Here is a 21,329-nt window from a genome sequence, read left to right as displayed (position 1 = left end):
AGCAGTTGTTTCCCGACCTCTCTATTGAACTGCGCACAGCTGGGTAGAGTTTGTTTACACAACAGCCATGGCAATCAGACTCAATAGTGAACATCACCGATAATACAAAAAGGTTACAGCTTCGGCTCTCTAGCTCACTGTTATCATTACAGCATGACGTTTCGATAGCATATTGACTATATTTTCATAATGCCGCGCTCGGAGGAGGAGAGGTTTTATATGACATGCAGGGCTGCTTATCTGTCTGTGTTCAGATCCAGCCTGGTTAATATGACTTCAAAAGATCAGCTGTGCACGGGTGAGCATAAAGCATCTCAGCATCTTTATACCTGTACTTTGATTGTTAATATAAAAGCTTACTATGACATATACGATTAATTAACATTACTTAGTTAATCATAATTCAAGGTTCAGAATTTATAAGATAATTTGCTTTTAATTATGAATGTAATGTATTCTTATATGTGACCCTGGACCACCAAACTTGTCGTATGTGTTTTGAAAGATTTATACATCACCTGAAAGCTGAATTGATGAAAGATGAATTGTTGATGTTTACTTTGTTACGATAGGACAATATGTAGTGAGATAAAACAATTTGAAATTCTCCAATCTGAGGGCTAAAAAAAAAACTAAATACTGAGCAGATTATTATCCAAAATAACCATTATCCAGAAAAATTATCCAAATAATGTGCTTAGCAATGCACATTGCTTAAAATATACATATACAGTGCATCCAGAAAGTATTCCTAGCGCTGCACTTTTTTCACATTTTTTTTTATGTTACAGCCTTATTTCAAAACAGATTCAACTAATTTAATAACTCAAATTTCTACACACAATACTCCATTATGACAATGTGAAAAAAGATTTTTTGAAATAGTTGCAAATTTATTAAAAATAAAAAACCTGAAAAGTAACATGTACATGGGTATTTACAGCCTTTGCTGTGAAGCAATAAATTGAGCTCAAGTCATTCTGTTTCCACAGATCATTCTTGAGAAGTTTCAGCAGCTTAATAGGAGTTCAGCTGTGGTAAATTCAGTTGATGAGAATTATTTGAAAAGGCATACACCTGTCTATATAAGGTCCCAGGGTTGACAATGCATGTCAAAGCACAAACCAAGCATGAAAACAAAGGAATTGTCTGTGGAATTGCCTTCAAGACAGGGTTGTGTCGAGGCACATGGCTAGGGAATGTTACAGAAACATTTCCGCTGCTGTGAAAGTTCCAATAAGCACAGTGGCCTCCATCATCCGTAAGTGAAAGATGTTTGGAACCACCAGGACTCTTATTAGAGCTGGCCGGCCATCTAAACTGGGTGATCGGGGAAGAAGGCCCTTAGTTAGGGGGGTGATCAATAACCCGATGGTTACTCTGTCTGTCTGAGCTTCAGCATTCTACTGTGGAGAGAGGACAACCTTACAGGAGAACAACCATCTGTGCAGCAATCCACCAATCAGGCCTGTATGGTAGAGTTGCAAGACAGAAGGCATTCCCTGCCTGAAATTTACCAAAAGGCATCTGATTGACTCTCAGACCAAAAGAAACAAGAATTTTGAGGAAATAAATGAATTTAATCCATTTTGCAATAAGGCTGTTAAATAAAAAAATGTGGAAAAAGTGAAGCGATATGAATACTTTTCGGATGTGTGTGTGTGTGTGTGTGTGTGTGTGTGTGTGTGTGTGTGTGTGTGTGTGTGTGTGTGTGTGTGTGTGTGTGTGTGTATGTATGTATGTATGTGTGTGTGTGTGTGTGTGTGTGTGTGTGTGTGTGTGTGTGTGTGTGTGTGTGTGTGTGTGAGTGAGTGTGACAGTGTGTGTGTGTGTGTGTGACAGTGTGTGACAGTGTGTGACAGTGTGTGAGAGTGTGTGAGTATGTGTGTGTGTGTGTGTGTGTGTGTGTGTGTGTGTGTGTATATGTATGTATGTATGTATGTATGTAGTGTAGCGAGCCATGTAATACCACGTCGCCCTGGGCACAAATCCACACCAGCTGGATCTCTCATCAACCTCGGATCGCTCACAGCTGGACCTCATCAGCCAGGGAGAGATATAAGCCAGCCCCACACAGACGGAAGTGAGCTTCATTTGACATGACTCCCTGCGCTAACGCTTGTCTCTCTCTGTCTCTCCCACAGCCGAGTCCAGCTCGTGACCGATCCAACACTCTACTTCTCACCAGCCTTCACCATCTCCCCGGAGCACTTGAGCACGCACCTTTAAGAAGAGCACTCATTCACCCCAATATCACTTGTAAATAAAGGCACCCTCCGGGGCATTGTTTGTAACATTATCTACGGTGTTTGTGTTTTCCCTCTGCCTCGCTACAACTGGTGGAGAATGCGGGCATTGCAGAGGGAAAAATTCAGAAGAAACACTCACCATTAAGTAGAAAATAACCGCTGAATTTTTCTCTGTGTTTGTTACAGACAGGCATCCGCTCTCTCTCTCTCCCACGCTTCCTCTTACTCGGCTGTCAACATCCCGTCGCCATGTCGGTGGAAGAGGTACTGCTCCACCTAGTGGAGATCTCCAGGAAACAGAATTCCATCTCTGAGCAGCTTACAGCCAGACAGGATCGACTGGAACAGCAGCTCCGCCAGGCGGCCAGACACCATCCGACTCCCGAAGTGAGTGCGCATCATCATCTCACTAAACTCAGCGACCTGGATGATATTGACGCTTATTTACATACCTTTGAGGTTATTGCCGAGAGAGAAGGCTGGCTAAAAGAAAACTGGGCGAGAATGTTGGCTCCGTTTCTCACAGGAGAAGCGCAACGAGCATATTTTTCACTAGAGACACCTAAAAATGAAGATTACAAAGCGTTAAAAAAGGAAATATTAGCCAGAATGGGGCTATCCACAATCAGCGCAGCCCAACAGTTTTCCCAGTGGTCTTACGACGAGAAACAACCAGTGAGAACCCAAGCAGCTCAACTTTCTCGCCTGGGAAGGCTATGGTTATTGGGAGGAGATCCCTCGGCGGTCCAGGTCGCTGAGAAGGTGATCATCGAGAAGATGATGCGTGCGTTACCCCGACGTTTGCGAACACTCACCAGCATGCGAAATCCTGAGTCACTGGCCACCCTGGTGGAGGCGATCGAGCTGGCTGAAGCTCACATCGCCCGAGATAATGGGGAGAGAGCGGCTCTGCCACCCCGGAGGGTAAGTGCACCTTGGCGACCGGTGGAGGGCACAGCGCGACCAGGCGGCAGACCAGCGGTCCCCAGCCCGATGGACGAGCCGATGCCCACCGAGCCGACGACGCACTCGACCCCGGCCTGGACAGCAGGGTGCGCGGTTCACCGCAATATCCCTCCCGAAGCTCCCACCCATAAAGTCCAGCTAGAGGGAAAAACACAAACGGCCACCTTAGACACAGGAAGCGCCATCACTCTGGTTCACCCGAAAACTTTAAAATACCATCATGAAAGCAAAGGGCGAATTCCGATCACGTGTGTGCATGGTGATACCCGCCACGTACCCGCCCGAAGAGTAACCATCGCGGCGAAACCAGGTAGCTGGCGAATCGAAGTCGGGGTTGTTCCAGATCTTCCTGTGTCCCTCTTACTGGGCAGAGACTGGCCGGGGTTCGACGAACTCCTAACTCACCACCACGCTCCATCGGCTCGTTCAAAGAAGAAGAACAAGCCACGGGCTCATCGGGACCGCAAACCAGCGCTGATGACCACCGAGAGCGACAGAGGGGGTGAGTCATCTATATCTGCTAATCTATACTTTGATCTGTTTCAACAGATAACCGCAGGAGGTGACTTTGGCAGAGCACAGAGGGAAGATGAAACGCTCAAACACTGTTGGCCACAAGTACGGATCATCGACGGAAATGAGCGACTTCCCAGCCCTCACCCCCTCCCACATTTCATTGTGGAAAATGGTCTGCTGTACTGTGTCGCAGAGAGGCGGGGGGAAAAGAAGACACTACTGGTCGTTCCGAGGACCAAGAGGGAGACGGTCTTAGAACTGGCACATACCCACCCGATGGCGGGACATCTGGGAGCGGCCAACACGGTGAAAAGGATCCGCGACCGTTTCCATTGGCCGGGGCTAGACGGGGAAGTAAAGAGGTATTGCCAGGCATGTGACATCTGCCAGAGAACGTCTCCCCAACGACCACCCCCCAGCCCTCTAATACCGCTACCCATCATCGATGTGCCCTTCACCCGAATTGGTATGGACTTGGTAGGGCCTTTGCCGAAGTCGGCCCGGGGACATGAGCACATCCTTGTTATCCTCGATTATGCCACCAGATACCCTGAAGCGATTCCCCTGAGGAAAGCCACGTCATCGGCCATCGCGAAGGAGCTGTTTCTGCTATGCAGTCGAGTGGGAATCCCAACGGAGATACTGACCGACCAGGGCACCCCCTTCATGTCCCGGTTGATGGCAGACCTCTGTCACCTACTCAAGGTAAAACAGCTAAAAACCTCTGTATATCATCCACAGACGGACGGCCTTGTCGAGCGCTTTAACAAGACTCTGAAGCAGATGCTCCGACGGGTGGTGGCAGAGGACGGGCGCGACTGGGACCTCATGATCCCGTACGTGTTATTCGGTATCAGGGAAGTCCCCCAGGCCTCCACAGGATTTACCCCCTTCGAACTGCTGTTTGGCCGCCAACCCAGGGGCCTATTGGATGTGGCTCGTCAAGCCTGGGAGCAGGAGCCAGCCCCCCAGCGGTCGGTGATTGAACACGTACGGGACATGAGAGAACGCATCGACAAAATCATGCCCATCGTCAAGCAACACCTGACCGAAGCCCAGCGCGCCCAGCAGAGATTGTATAACCGGCCCGCCCAACCCAGAGAGTTCCACCCAGGGGACAAGGTGATGATACTCATACCTACCACAACGTCGAAGTTCCTCGCATCCTGGAAGGGACCATACACCGTGGTAGAAAGGGTAGGGCCGGTAAATTATCGAGTCCGTCAGCCGGGACGAAGACGGGAAGAACAACTTTACCACGTTAATCTCATGAAGAAGTGGGTTGCAGCTCCAGGTCATCTCGTTGCCTTCGCTGAAGAAACTCTTCCCGTTGTCCACATTGGTGAGCAACTCTCACCAAACCAGAAGGCGGAGCTGCAAGCCTTGGTTGGTCAGTTCAAGGATGTGTTCTCGGAGAAACCGGGCCGAACCTCCATCATCCAACACAACATTATCACTCCTCCTGGCACCATCGTCCGGCAAAGGCCTTATCGAGTTCCAGAGGCTCGCAGGCTGGCTATCGACGAGGAGATCCAGAAGATGAGAAGGTTAGGCATCATCGAACCATCCCGTAGCCCGTGGTCCAGCCCAATAGTGATGGTCCCCAAACCCGATGGCACCCTCCGTTTCTGCAACGACTTCAGGAAACTCAACGAGATCTCCAAGTTCGACGGATACCCCATGCCTCGGGTGGACGAGCTGCTGGATAGGCTGGGTGGAGCCCGATTTATCTCCACCATCGACCTCACCAAAGGCTACTGGCAGTTACCACTCAGTGAAGACGCCAAGGAGAAAACCGCCTTCTCCACACCCGGTGGGCACTGGCAATACCGGGTTCTTCCCTTCGGGCTCCACGGGGCCCCAGCCACATTCCAAAGAATGATGGACATCCTGCTGAGGCCCCACCAGCCATATGCAGCAGCCTACCTGGACGACCTCATCGTCCACTCAGAGTCATGGGAAGAACACCTATCCCGGTTACGGAGGGTGCTCTTAGATCTTCGACGGGCTGGGCTCACAGCTAATCCCAAGAAATGCCACCTGGGTCTAGCCGAAGCCAGATACCTCGGGTTCCACATTGGACGAGGTCTCATACAGCCACAGCAAAACAAGGTCAAGGCACTACAGGAAACTCCACAACCCACCACAAAGACCCAGGTACGTGCATTTCTGGGGTTAGCGGGCTACTATAGATGTTTCATACCTAACTTCTCATCCATAGCCAGCCCTTTGACAGACCTGACCAGAAAGGGGCAGCCGGAGAGGATAAGATGGACCAAGGAAGCCGACGATGCGTTCCGAGCCCTAAAGAAGTCCCTCACGTCCTCACCGGTACTGCACGCACCTGACTTCGGCTGCCCCTTCATTCTACAGACGGATGCTTCCGACTCGGGCCTGGGCGCGGTCCTCTCCCAGGTCCACGGCGATGAAGAACATCCCATAATGTACGTGAGTCGGAAGCTGACCCCCGCAGAGACCCGCTACGCAACGGTGGAGAAGGAGGCCCTGGCGATCAAGTGGGCAATCCTGGAGCTAAGGTACTATCTCCTTGGCAGGAAATTCACTCTGGTGACCGACCACGCCCCGCTACAATGGATGGCGACAGCGAAGAACAACAACGCTCGGGTCACCAGGTGGTTCCTGTCGCTCCAGGATTTCAACTTCGACGTACAACATCGAGCCGGGGCCTCCCACGGAAACGCAGACGGACTCTCACGGCTCTGGTCAGGATGGGCAGGTCTGTCGAAACATTCTACCCCCCCTCTCAATACACTGCTCTTCCTTCGCAGGACACCCAGGACCAGGACGACGCTAAGGGGGGGGGGATGTAGCGAGCCATGTAATACCACGTCGCCCTGGGCACAAATCCACACCAGCTGGATCTCTCATCAACCTCGGATCGCTCACAGCTGGACCTCATCAGCCAGGGAGAGATATAAGCCAGCCCCACACAGACGGAAGTGAGCTTCATTTGACATGACTCCCTGCGCTAACGCTTGTCTCTCTCTGTCTCTCCCACAGCCGAGTCCAGCTCGTGACCGATCCAACACTCTACTTCTCACCAGCCTTCACCATCTCCCCGGAGCACTTGAGCACGCACCTTTAAGAAGAGCACTCATTCACCCCAATATCACTTGTAAATAAAGGCACCCTCCGGGGCATTGTTTGTAACATTATCTACGGTGTTTGTGTTTTCCCTCTGCCTCGCTACAGTAGGTACAATAGGAAATACTTATAGAGCATGACTATTAATTAATATTTAATGCTTTCAGGCATATTGTAATTTTGACACATGCAATGCTTTTTTGCACATTGTCAAAAATATACCTATGCAACATAGGACTGAATAAGAAAAATGAATACTTACTCTCTATTTACCCACCTCTAGTGTTTCCAAAGCTTTATGAGTTTCATTATTCTGTTAACCACAACATAATACGGAAGATGAACAGAAGATATTTTGAAGAAAGCGGAAAAACTGCATGTATAATAGGAAAAAGAAATACTATGGAGGTCAATGACTAGAGGTTTCCCTTTAAAATATCTTCTTTTGACTTCAACAGAAGAAAAAAAAAAGTCAAACATGTTTGGAACAAGTAAAGGATGAATACATTATGACAGAATTTAAGAGTTTTGGGTGAACTGTCCCTTTAATAATAACTGTTATAGTCATTCGGTAAATAATATGTATATGTTTTCTTTATCATCCCTCAGTTCTTCAGCAAGCAGGTAGAAACCCGTCACAGAAAGCTTTAGACAAATACTGGCCACCTGGAACCAAGAAGCTGAATTTTGATGATTTTTGTGAGATACTGAAAAAGGAAAAAACAGCAGAACCAGACCAGCTCATGACAATTTTCAAGAAATTTGACACAAATGGTGATGGATATATTTCACACGATGAGCTTAGCAGAATCCTTACTTCAGTAAGTGATAATATATTCAATTCTCTTTTCAAAAACATGCATGTATTATGCTTTAATCATTTCAGTCTTTTATTTTGATTTGTTTGTTTTAGTCTGGCGAAAAAATGTCACATAAAGAAGTGGATGAAATCTTTACTTTAGCAGATGTCAACAAAGATGGAAAATTAGACTACGCAGAGGTATGGTTTACAATTTTTTTTATGAGTAGGGTTGGTGTGTAATGTAAATACCATGGTCTGAAATAGAGCAATTGCATGCAAATGTCAACCTAAATAGTGAAACCCTTTTTTTTGTGTAGGCTTGTATTTTACAGTACTGTAAAAAGACTCATAAATATCTCTATTAATGTTTTCAAACAATTATGTTTGATTTACCAAAATCACAAAAGTACCAATTTTACATGTCACATCCATATCAGAGATGTGTCACATTTAAAACGAATATTTTTTCCTCATAAAAATAAAAATGTAAATTCAAATAAAATCAATTTTGTTCTATTGTGAACCAACTCTTATCCTTTTAGCAATTATTTCTTTGGTGTTGTGCTGTTTAATTCACAGAATTTCAACGAAGTATGTTGTATGCTGTAAACACGCAGAATTCATAACGTATGCTTTTATTCTTCAAATTCTTTAAAATATAAAACAAAAATTACAGATTGATATTTTTCTGATCCCAAAACTCTGTGGTTAGTTTGGTTTGGGAAAATATAAACAGATGTTTCAATATAATGTTAACATATACTTTCTGTATACATTAATGTTTTGAGATTGAACTTCAAATGTCACATCCATAACGCTGGAATTGGCCAATAGTCGAGAAGAATAAGACAGGCTGCTGTTCAGTTTTGCAGGCTGCTCGGGTCCACAGTAGAGAAATGTCAAGCAGCAGCACTGGAGAAGCTCGAGGCTGATGTCAAACTGAAGAGGCAGAACTTTGGCAGCCAGCTGAACACTCCACAGAGCTTAGAGTCCCAATCTGAGCCTCCATCTTCAGAATCGCAGCACAGAACAGAGCTGGAGCCCACGCAGAAGAAAGGTACAATGTGGTTTTATTTTTTAATGTCAACGCACCTCTTTTTCATGATTGTTTCCCTAAATTGCACTAAATGTTTATTGCATGTTATTGTTGTATTGAAATAAGGTCTTTTTATCATGTCATTTCTTTACATTAACATGTTTGAGCAACGTTTTAATTAATTTCTGAAAATATACAATAGAATGGGATAGAACAGAACAAAAATAAACTAGATTAAACTGGTTTACAATTGACATTTTGCTATCCTTCTAAAATGATGGCTATACCCTCAGTTAAAAATACCCCTCGTGTCCATCGATCTGGTAACTTCCACTGATCTGAGAACTCATTGATGATTTTTATCTGGAGAGACTTTAAAGGAAATATTTTAAAATGCGAGTCCTTTAAAAGTAATTACATTTTTATTAAAAGTAAATCTATAAAAAAAACTTTTTAGATTTTTATTATTTATTGCTGTTGATGTCTTTTTTATTGTTATAAACATTTTTTTATTGTAGAAAATGGTTGTAATTTTTATCCATTTTTCCAATGACAGAGAAGCTGATATGGCAATAAGCTCAAAACTCTCTCTCTCTGTCTGAGAACAGTTGTTCACTTTGCATTGATTGTAACCAGTGGACATTTCTGTTACTAGGGAAATTTATTATGAATTGGAAACATATTTACCCATTTTGCACATCTATTTTTTCTGTTCAGTTTAATTTATCTATTTAATCTATTTAATCATCTATTTCAGTGTTTGTCAACCACGTACCTGGGGGACCACCAGCTCTGCACATTTTTCATGTCTCCTAACTTAACACACCTGATTCAGATCATCAGCTATTTAGAAGAGACTGAAAGACCTGTAACGGGTTTGACAGACAAAGCAGACATCCAAAACATGTAGTGTTGGATGTCCTTCAACACGGATCTATTTGATCATATGTATTGCTTTCAGTTAGTTTTTTTTTTCTTTTTTTCATCAAAAACATATATATATATATATATATATATATATATATATATATATATATATATATATATATATATATATATATATCTGTCTTTCCCCTATATGGGAATCTGAAATATATAAAATTATTGATAATACGTATTTTTAATTCTAATAGTTAAAAAAATAAATAGTTCTAATAGTTAAAAAAAAAGCTAATAGTTGTAAAATATAAATGGCTAAGAACATGCAGCGACTGAAAAATACATAGATTTTTAAAAAACTTAACAGTGAAACTAACAGATAATTAACTACTATGAATTTTGTCTTGGTTGTTACCCTGCACTTCAGGCTTCATCCTAAAATGTGACAGTAGTGTCAGCTCTCATTTATAGGTCAGTTTGCATGTGTGTGTTTATTTACAAAGGCAAACAAGCACACTTCAGTTTACATTCTTCAAACTACAGTCTGTTATATAGTAACTAATGGTTTAGCTATTGATCTCTCCTCATGTGTGATAACAAATGGACTCATTTAGATTTGTGCCATATATCATATTGTGAGCTCAATAGAGGATTTGTGTGGGAAGGACGTTTGAAAACCTTTTCATCAAGACAGTAATTTGTCATTATTATTAGTACGCGCAGGGTTAGTAAAGATTTATCAGAGGATTTTCTTTTACTTGCTGGTTTTCATATTTAAACTATATATATACAATTTCTTTATTGCGTGTAATGTGATTTTTCTTTGTTTTTGGCAGATCGCTCATTATCCAGACCATCATCAGCTCGCAGTCGACGGTCATCTTCATCCACAGCTATCACTATGGGCATCGGTGGCATTAAGACTGGCAGACTGGCAGAACCCAAATCTTTACAGGTACCAGATGCATTGTGAGAGTGCCAGTTGTTTTATTGTTTGTATTTTTGTTTGTTGGTTTGTTTGTTTTTTTGACAGCTTAAAATCTGAAGGGAATAAGTTCCAGAATGCTTGTATTCAATTATATCATATTTTAATAATTATATTACTAAACAAATAATTTTTAAACCGTTTGTCTCTAAAAGGTACTGTAACTGGCTAAATTTTAATAAAATGTAGTTCTAAAAAAAAGAATCCCTGAAGTGTTTTTAAACATGCAGATTCACGTGGGGTTTTTATTTATTTATTGCAGGAAATAACATTTGGGCAGAATAACAATTATTTCTGTGTTGTTTATAATCAGATTTATTCTATGCACTAAATACTGAAGTAAAGTTAAAATATTGTTAATATGTTGCCTAAAATTATTATGAACATTGCATTGAAATTGAAGAAATTTCATAGGGTGACACGGTGGCTTAGTGGTTAGCACTGTTGCCTCACAGAAAGAAGGTTGCTGGTTCAGGTCAGTTGGCATTTCTGTGTGGAGTTTGCACGTTCTCCCCGTGTTCGCGGGGTTTACCTTCAGGTACTCCAGTTTCCCTGACAGTCCAAAGACATGCGCTATAGGTGAATTGAATATACCAAATTCTTCGTAGTGTATTTGTGTGAACAAGTGAGTATGAATGTTTTCCAGTACTGGGTTGCAGCTGGAAGGGCATCCGCTGTGTAAAACATATGCTTCAGTTGGCGGTTCATTGCACTGTGGCGACACCTGATGAACAAAGGGACTAAGCTGAAGCAAAATGATGACAGTAAATATTATTTTACTAGGTATTTTCTAAGACACTTTTAGCTTTAAGTGACATTTAAAGAACTAGGATAACTAGGATAATTAGGTTAACTAGGCAGGTTAGGGTATTTAGGCAAGTTATTGTATAATGATGGTTTGTTCTGTAGAAAATCGAATAATAATATAGCTTAAAGGGGCTAATAATTTTGACCTTAAAATGGTATTTAAAATATTTAAAACTACTTTTGTTCGAGGCGAAATAAAACAAAAAACTTTTTCCAGAAGAAAAAATATTATCAGACATGCTGTGAAAATTTCCTTGCTTTGTTAAACATCATTTGGAAAAAAAAATTTAAAAGTTTTTTTTATTTTTATTTATTTAAAGGGGGGCTAATAATTCTGACTTCAGCTGTATATAATATAACATTTTAAAATAATATACTTTTTAAATTAAAATTAAATGTGTTTTAAAGAAGGAAACTAATACATAAATAAGTACAGTATTATTTACAGTACATTTGGGATGATACCCATCTGAAACTTAACCATCTGAACAGCTTCCTATCTAGGAATATCCATTTTGCCTACAAGCTAAACTTTGTCTAAGCTCAAGTGCCTTACGGGCAGCTATACATTTGCTGTGTTTTTGTTGTATCGAAGCCTTTTGGTAGCAAATTTTCACCTGGTCGATACGAGTGCAGCTCTGCTATTGATCTCCTTCCCTTTGTTTGCACTCTTTTTGACTTTAACCTCAGCTGGTTTGCTTTACAACTGAAAAATAATGACCGAACTCGTCAAAGCAAAGAGATTGGAAAAAAAACTAGATGCTCTTGGGTGAGGAAAGTTCTATTGCCCGCTGCATTACCTGAGCCAGGAGCTTGATAATTGGGTGTAGGGATTGGAAAGGGTCAGGCTGTGCGTTTTTATGGTGGCTCGCGGTCTCTGTGTAAGACTTTAAATTACTGAGGTTTCTGGGAGGTGACAGGGCAGTGTATTAGTCCAGCCGAGTGACCCATCTCCTTGGGACACTACATCAGGGCCTTTTAAAGTAGACATTCGCCTCGGGCGCTTTTCTTCATTTTGATTCGGGGTGGACAAACCACCCAAGTGTTATGATTTGATCCTTAACACGTTTCACAACCCAGCATAAATTCTGGAAGGAAATTGCTTTTGTTGAAGAAGTGTCATTTCAGGAACATGTTTTTAGCACTCGGAAAAGAAGCATAAACCAATTCTAAACATTAAAAGGCCTCTGTGGCACCCGAGGACAAGGTTTATTTCCCAAAACTACTCTCTGATGGGGCTGTTTGTCTCAGATTTTTGATTACTTGGTGATTTAAAGTGTATTTGCCGTAACATTTTAGCTGGACCTTAACAACAGCAGTTAAAAAGAGAACAAAGACTTGTTTTAGACAAGGATTTATGGCCTTCCTCAGGGTTTACTTTTAATTATATTATATGTGTGTGTGTGTGTATGTGTTATGAATTTTGATGGTTTGTGTTAAAATGTTGCCATGATACATTTATTATTTATATGATAAAAACAATCTGTTACTGTTTTGTTCCTCATATGTATTTGAATGGCTTTGTTTTAGCTAAGATGTGATAATAGCGCCACCTTGTGGTTGTATGTTTCATCTCGTGTTTTCATTTCATTTTTCTGATCATCTTGTCTGAACGTAGCATGAATTGTGACGTTTTCTACTGTGTTTTATTACGGATAGGATTGGCATCATACTTTTATGAGAGGCTGTTTTTATATGGAAGACGATGGATCGATTATTTCTCTCCAGTATCGCCTCCATGTTCCTCAAACTACCAGTGTCTACCTGACCATACAACCCCTCAACCTTAGCCCGATTCCTGGTAAATTTATTGTACCAACGCATACAGTTTAAAACCAAATTAACTGAATGTTCAGTTATTTCTGTTATTTAAAATACCCAAATAATATTTATTGTTGTAGTATTTTCAACTTTGTGTGTATTGTATGCTGCAGACAAGCCTTCACCATGGATGTGTGTGGACACAGCTCTCTATGTGCTGACGGGGAACAAAACAAAAGAAGATTCAAACTTGGTTTGTTTTACCGAGTTAAGAGATAAGGAGGTAAGTAAATGTGTTACTGTATATCTCTTCCGTGTCTAAACTTGAAATGATGTGAATTATGTTTCTGCTTGTGTTTAAAGAGTTTTTCATCCATGACATGCTGTAAGTGGGTAATTTCTTTTTCGTTTTGATATGGTAACTTAAAGTAGTTTTATATGTACTTTTAAAAACTTTCAATGTGTGTTAGTGTTATTACATTGTTCTGTCTCAAGGTGAGTTTATAATTATTAATGGATGTTCAAAACATAATGTAAATAACTTTAACATCATTTTTCTGCTAAAATTTACAAATACATGAGCAATTCCGTGCAAATGTCAACCTTGCCATGAAAAAAATTAAATTTTCACCAAAATGCGAAAACCATTTCTGGGTTTTTTTTGCAAGCAAGTATTTTACAGTACTTTAGAAATATTCAAAAATGCATCTGTCAGTGTTTTCAAACTATTTTACTTAATTTATTAAAGTCACACAAGTGGCAATTTCACATCTGTCGCACTTTTTCCACTTAAATGTAAAAATATTAAATAATATAAAAACCAATCTTTTTTTTTTTCTTTGTCATTTTAAGTACAAAACATGTTTACAAATTGATATTGTTCTGGTCCCTTAACTCTGTGGTCAGTTGTTCTGGAAAATAAAAACAAATGTTTCAATATAATGCTAACATATACTGCCGGTGTGACTTTATGTTTTGATTTTTTACTGCAAGTGTCACATCCATAACGCTGGAATTGCTCACATACATTTCCATGCCTTCTGTCAATCAAATGATGCTAATTTAACTATGATGCAAATGATGCAACTAATTCATTATCAAAAGGTGGAAAGTGAAAAATGTGTTGCTAATTTCCTTTATGTTGGTGACTTTTTTTTTCTCCAGTTGAACATTTAAAGAAGACATTTTGCTAAAATAATAAATTATCATAATTTATAATAAATACAGTAAACATCTACTGACACTTTAAAAATAAAAAATATATATATATAGACAGTTAAAACAAACTTGGAGATAGATAAAGCCAAAACAAAGTATGTGCAAGAAACATTATTAACATTATTTTTTTATGATTATCTTTAATATCTCAAAATACATTTTTTGTGTCAGTATCAATTTAAATAAAAGCAGTAAATTTATGTGTTATAAAAAGTATATTTTGCATTTTCCTTTTTTACACTTAATTATGTGTTGGCATTACTGTATTGAAGTTGTTTATGCACCCTATATGTACACTTGCTGTTCATTTGTGTGACGCTAGAAGACTTTAATGTCTGCAGACTGATAGCCAACAGTCTCTTCTGTTAAAGCCACAATAGGGAAATTAGTGTTAGAGATGTTTGCTTGTGTGTTTGTTTTTTGTTTTTGTTGTTGACTATTGTTTTTCTGTTTTGTGCAAATTTATAAAAATAAATTCCTATAAATAACGTATTTTAAAAAATTAAAAAAAGGTATATTAAATGCAAACAAAGCATCGACTTTAATGTTTCAAATATCTTTTTATGAAAATAAAATGACAATATATGGGTAAAAATAAATAAAGTTGCTGAACATAATTTTATAATATTTAAAAAAATAATTCTAAAACACACATACACAAGCATACAAAGGCAAAAATGTTTGAACTGAAATGTTGGCTCATTTAGGTTTTATTCACATTGTTACATTTTAAAACAGCAAATATTATATGTGTTCTGTTTGAATAGAGGTTTCTGTGGAGGGGAGAGCTCAGCGCCGGCTCATATCTGCTTATGCCCTTCACCACCGGCTGCAGACTGAAGAGAATGCGGAAGAACAGCCCTAAAACTGCTCAACTAGTCAACCGCGTGCAGTCTGGAGAGCTGGAGCTAACCAAAGAGTTCAAGTTAGTCAATTTGAATCTCAACCCTGACATATTTAGAGTGGGGTTTAGGTCCAGGGCCCAATAAAAGTTCACTTTGTTTAATACGCAATGTGCAAAGATGCTATACTGTTTTATTCCACAGGGCGGTGTTGTCTGACATCTTTGAAGTGATTGATTTGGATGGCAGTGGTCTGCTGAGTCTAGAAGAATACAATTTCTTTGAGCAGAGAACCAGTGGAGAGAAATGTGATGAGGATGCGTGGGCTATCTGTAAAGGTTTTTGTATAAATACACTCTGGATATAAAGTTAACACAATATAGAGTCACAATAGAGCCAGACGCTTTAAGCTTTGCATTAGTCAAATGATACAACTAATTAATTATCTGTTTCTTAAAGGGGTAGTTTACTCAAAAATGAAATTTTGCTGTTAATTTACTTTATGTTGGTGACTTATTTCTTGTTCTTTAGTTGACCTTTTAAAGAAGACTTTAAGCTAAAACAAAATAAGTCAACAGCTACTGGCACTTTAAGAATAAAAAAGTATACAGACAAAACTAATTTAATACCTGCGGATCTTGGAGATACATAAAGCAAAAATTAAAGTATTATTATATAATTATTAATTAATTTAAATTATTTACCTTTAATCCACAGACTTAAAAAATAATTCTGAAATATTTTTTAAAATGTTCTACTAAAGAAGAATGTCTCCTACAAACAAAGTATTTTCCTCCTGACAATGAGTAAATTAAAAGAATATGGTCATATTTGTTTGGGTATATAAAGATACCCTTCCCAAATACTGCAGTAAAAAGTTACAGTGTATTTCTAATTTAATTAGCTTAAACTGAACTGTAAAAATAAAAACAGCAGTGAATACTGAAATTTAAGAAATAAAAATGATATTTCATTAAGCCTACAAGCTTCCCAGAAAAGTCATTTTCCAGCTTTTTAAATAGTTTTTAAATTGTTCTCCTAAAAATCAATCACACATTCTAAAATCCTTTACTCTTTCCAAATATGCAATATATTTTAGTTTTCTTGCAGACGTAAATATTCAGAATTTCTGAATATTTCAGAATTTATAATACCATGCATTCCTACAGTAATACTTCTAAAAAAAACATAAACCTGACCTTTATCTGCTGCTAAAATCTCAGATGACCCAGACAGTGATTCATATTTTATGAATCGTAAAAATAGTGAGTCTGTGCCATGAGCCCAGAGACTGTAGTGTACACTATGCATTTTAAAAGATTATCTACAATGTATAATAAAGTGAATAAATACCACTATTGTCTGTTAAGAAGAGTTTCCTTTGTTTAAATAAGTAGAGCCCTGTATCTTAAAGCAGTTTACCTTACATCACAACACAATTGATTTATTTGGCTATTCTTAAAAGAAAGTTTTGAATTAGTCTTTAATAGCATTGCTTTCATCCAAATCCAAGTAAATAACTTCTAATCCAGCAGTTGTTTTTATAACATTATGTCTTGTCATACAGAAAACTTCGACACTAAGAAAAATGAGTTAACTAGACAAGGTTTCTTGGAGCTTAACCTGATGGAGGCGAATGATCGCGAGGGAGACCCTAGTGACTTGTGGCTCACCCTGGAGGCCATGGGCTACAACCACAGCTTGGAGATGGTGGAGGTAAGAAAGTCTTCAAGCTTTTACTCTTAAAAAACATCTAGCCGATTTAGATTCAGATTGCGTATCAAATTTCCATCCCTTTGAATCACATAGCCTATTTTTATGTGATTGTATATTTGTTAGATAAACATAAATGAAACAAATAAGAACAAGAATTATGTATTTATATCAATAAATCCAGTGTGTTTTAAATGCGTTTTATTTATTCATCTATAGCAGGGGGCACCAATCTCGTTCCTCGATTGTATTCCTTGATTAAACAGAATGAATCCTAATATGTTAAAATCATATTCTAAGGAATCTGACAACACACATTAAATAAACTGACAAATTAAATAAAATCTAAAGGTTACAAACAGTTAGTGATAAACTTCATCTTGATTCTTTATTATTATTCTTATTTATTATTATTTTTTTTTTGAGTGTTACAAACAAAAACAAGGATGTTGGTTTTAGCATAACAATTGAGTCCTCATGCAACTGGAAATGCTTGTTAAGTTAATTTGCTTTAGCTGCACATAAGACAGTGTAATTGTCAACACCAGAAGCCAAACTCTTTCAGGCTTTACAACTACAGCCTTTGATGTTCAAAGCAGATCGTGTCTGTGGGTATCCACTGAAAGCCAAAACTATATAACTTTGTGCAGGAAATAAATCTGAAAACCCTGATGAGTCCTATTCAGGTAAATTTGGTTTTATATGCACACATTCGTTCAGTTTCTAACAGTGTAAATTTTTCTTTTATTATATTAGTCCTATATTGCATGCTACTTTAAATACACAGTCTTAAATCACATGTAAGTATGACTTCAAAACAACATTAGCCCTATTTAATTGACTGTAAATAATGTTGTACTTTGATAGTCATTAGCTGCTAATATGATTTCCCTATTTAGAATTTGCAAACAATACTTAAAAAATGTATTATTAAAAAAGTCAGAATGTTCAAATATAATACCAACTTTACCCCAACATGAATCTTTTTAGAAAGTTCAGACTCATGATTAATTCAATTGTTTCTGGATTTTAATCTTCGGATCTTTTTGGAAACCACCGCATTACACACTACATAAAACATATCAGTAAAAGCGTAATAGGAGCGCTTTCATCTTGATGTGTGTGTTCTTCTTTTTCCCTGACAGTCCTGTCCATTTGTCATTGATGTCTACTGTGAGGATGTCAAAGCAACTCTTCAGGCAGTTCATTTGGATTCTGGGGTGAAGATGTTGAATTCTGCTGTACAGAGATCCATCACGTCCAAAGCAGAGGCTAAAGCTCTGAAGGGCCATGAGAATGTGCTGGTTTACACATACAAAGGAGAAAGCAGGATTTCATCAGTCATTGCTAATAAGGTGGGTTGGTTAATATTTTTGTTTGTTTGGTTGTTTTTTTTTATGTGAAGAATTAATTTGGGTTGGAAATCAATGCATGAGATCTGTCTCTCAGTTAAAAAGCCTTTAAGAAGTACTAGTAGGCCTCACATTTGTGCTTTTTGTACTTAACATTCAATGAGAATAGCACAAATAAGTAAACCTCCTGTTGTTTGGAAAGCTTTATAGAGAAAGGAGGACTCAACATGAGTCGAATTTCAATGTCCTGATCTGCCATTACACAGACAAAGTCAGTTCAAATGCACTTTAAGCAGATGGAAGGAAATAGAAACTGCAATATTTAGTGGTCCTAATTCTGAAATAAGTTCTGTTTAAAAGTTTGAGGTCTTCAAGATTTTTTCATTGAATTAACTTCAAGGCTGCATATGTTTATAAAGAGACCGCAGAGGAGGGGGTGGGGGAAGTGGTATTGATATATGTCATTATATTTTTAATTCAGCCTGTATGCTTTGGTATATTAAAAAATGTACTCTCAGTTTATTACAAGATTTTTAATACCATAATATACAACACCTACCCAGACAATATATCACTTTAAGCTATTAAAATGTTAACAAAAGTCACTTCTTTGACAAAAGGCTGCATATGTTAGATTGACAAAAATATCAATAATACAACTACAAATATTTGAATTATTATTACAATTTCTAATCATTATATTGTATTTCTGTCTCGTGAGCCTGCAGTAGTCATTTTAATGTACTGATTTGATGCTCAATCAATAATCAGTGTGATACTTTTATAGAATGTTAAAAAATACAATCTTTATCAATTATTTGATCAATGTAAGGCATCCTCACAGAATAATAGATTTGTATGATTTTTGTATGTATTTTACTGTGCATAAACAGTCAGGTCCATAAATATTGGGACATTGACACAATTTTAACATTTTTGGCTCTATATACCAACACAATGAATTTAAATGAACAAACAAGATGTGCTTTAACTGCAGAATGTAAGCTTTAATTTGAGGGTATTTACATCCAAATCAGGTGAACGCTGTAGGAATTACAACGGTTTGCATATCTGCCTCCCACTTGTTAAGGGACCAAAAGTAATTGGACAGAACAATAATCATAAATCAAACTTTTACTTTTTAATACTTTGTTGCAAATCCTTTGCGGTCAATTACAGCCTGAAGTCTAAAACGCATAGAAATCACTAGACGCTGGGTTTCATCACTGGTGATGCTCTGGCAGGCCTCTTCTGCAACTGTCCTCATTTCCTAATTTTCCATGGGGCATTTTCCTTTCAGTTTTGTCTTCAGCAAGTGAAATGCATAGTCAGTTGTATTCAGGTCAGGTGATTGACATGGCCATTGCATAACATTTCACTTTTTTCCTTCAAAAACTCTTTGGTTGCTTTTGCAGTATGCTTTGGGTCATTGTCCATCTGCACTGGAAGCGCTGTTTAAATGTGTTCTGAAGCATTTGGCTGAATATGACCAGATAATATTGCCCGAAACACTTCAGAATTCATCCTGGTGCTTTTGTCAGTAGTCACATCATCAATAAATACAAGAGAACCAGTTTCATTAGCAACCCTACATGACCACGCCATGACACTACCACCATCATGCTTCACTGCTTAGAATCATGAGCAGTTCCTTTCCTTCTTTATACTCTTCCCATCACACTAGTACAAGTTGATCTTGATCTCATCTATCCACAGGATGTTGTTTCAGAACTGTGAAGAATGTTCCAAACAGTTGTTTTGGCCAAGCCTAATGTTTTTGCTATCTCTCTGATGAGTTTGTTTTGTTTTTTCAGCCTAATGATGGCTTGCTTGACTGATAGGGATGGCTCTGGCGATCTCATCTTGAGAGTTAACCACAAGAGATTCCAAATTCAAATAGCCAGTTGAAATGAACTCTGGACCTTTTATCTGCTCATAGTAATTAGGATAATGAGAGAATAACACACAGCTGGTCATGGAACAGCTGAAAAGCCAATTGTCCCATTACTTTTGGTCCCTTAACAAGGCGTAGGAACATGGAAACTGTTGTAATTCCCACACCGTTCACCTGATTTGGATGCAAATACCCTCAAATTAAAGCTGACAGTTGTTTCGTTTCAAATCCATTGTGTTGGAGTATAGAGCCAAATATTTTAGTATTTATGTCCCAATATTCATGGACCTGACTGTATGTCACATTTCCTATACTTTTGTAAAGTAATGATTATAAAACATTATATCTGCAGTGTTTTGACTGATTTTGACCTTTTTTATATCAATCTCTCTTGCTACTATAGTCCAATCAGAAGGTGACGGTGCACATCAGCAATGAGCAAAGCAAAAACTTTGTGAGCAGCAGAGGCATGAGTGTGTTTGCAGTGGAGGTTCCTGCTAGAACTAAAATGGTGAGAATTTTATCTCTCAAAATGCAAACATTCAGCTTGTTTTTTTTTCTGTAGATGCATGATGGGGTGCATTCATGCTTTGTTTTCCATTCTCAATTCAAACAAATAAAAACCCAGCTAGAGTGTGGCTTCGTAAATAGACAGGCACTTAAATGTGCATATAAACTGAATATCTTTAATGCTTTGTGTCTTGTTTTGGTCTCTGTTAAGGTTTGTCAGCACGTCATGGCTTTAAACGATCAACAGGAGTGGACTTACAACTGCACTGAGAGCATTATACCAAGTTTGTAAATGCTGCAGTTGTGACATTTATTATGAGGCAACAAAGAAAGTAGTAACATAATATTGTTTGCTTGTTATAACTATTGCAAACATTAATAATAGTTTTTAGATTTGTTTATTGTTCCTTTCAGCAAAATGCAATCATGATTTTCATTTGTTTTTGTAAATAAAGCAGTTTATATTTTATTTTTATTTGTTATGCATTTTTATTATTTTGTTATGTGTTTTTAATGTAATATTTTTTTTGGTTTCTGTTAGCATTGTGCAAGTCGCTTCGAGAGATTGTGTGCACTCCTCTAATGAATTTGCGTAAGTTTCAAGTGAGTCAATTTTAAGAATAGAATAGAATGTAGGGTTTAAATTTAATAAAAAGTGAAAAGGTATGAGAGCGAGCTTTAAATGTGAGTCTAC

General features: G+C 38.6%; 2 protein-coding genes across 3 annotated transcripts; both read left to right on the top strand.

The window, feature by feature from the left end:
• The first annotated feature begins 31 nt into the window (after positions 1-31).
• Positions 32-21,318, top strand: efcab7 (EF-hand calcium binding domain 7). 2 transcript variants are annotated; one of them, XM_087255384.1, is made up of 13 exons: positions 32-1,945; positions 6,948-7,657; positions 7,750-7,836; positions 8,503-8,695; positions 10,390-10,508; positions 13,005-13,146; positions 13,280-13,389; positions 15,092-15,249; positions 15,371-15,504; positions 16,734-16,882; positions 18,025-18,234; positions 20,529-20,636; positions 20,847-21,104. In XM_087255384.1, exons 2-13 carry the CDS (start codon positions 7,580-7,582, stop codon positions 20,925-20,927), a joined length of 1,569 nt encoding a protein of 522 aa, XP_087111510.1. In that variant the 5' UTR covers positions 32-1,945; positions 6,948-7,579; the 3' UTR covers positions 20,928-21,104.
• LOC147843551 (uncharacterized) lies at positions 2,083-6,907 on the top strand. Its single transcript, XM_087257544.1, has 2 exons — positions 2,083-2,259; positions 2,436-6,907. Exon 2 carries the CDS (start codon positions 2,499-2,501, stop codon positions 6,693-6,695), a length of 4,197 nt encoding a protein of 1,398 aa, XP_087113670.1. The 5' UTR covers positions 2,083-2,259; positions 2,436-2,498; the 3' UTR covers positions 6,696-6,907.
• Positions 21,319-21,329: the final 11 nt, after the last annotated feature.

This window comes from Danio rerio, chromosome 6 (genome assembly GCF_052040795.2).
Source record: "Danio rerio strain M-AB ecotype USA chromosome 6, GRCz13ab, whole genome shotgun sequence".
Taxonomy (NCBI): domain Eukaryota; kingdom Metazoa; phylum Chordata; class Actinopteri; order Cypriniformes; family Danionidae; genus Danio; species Danio rerio.
The sequence above is the reverse complement of the archived record's forward strand: the minus strand, read 5'-3'. Positions and strand labels throughout refer to the sequence as shown.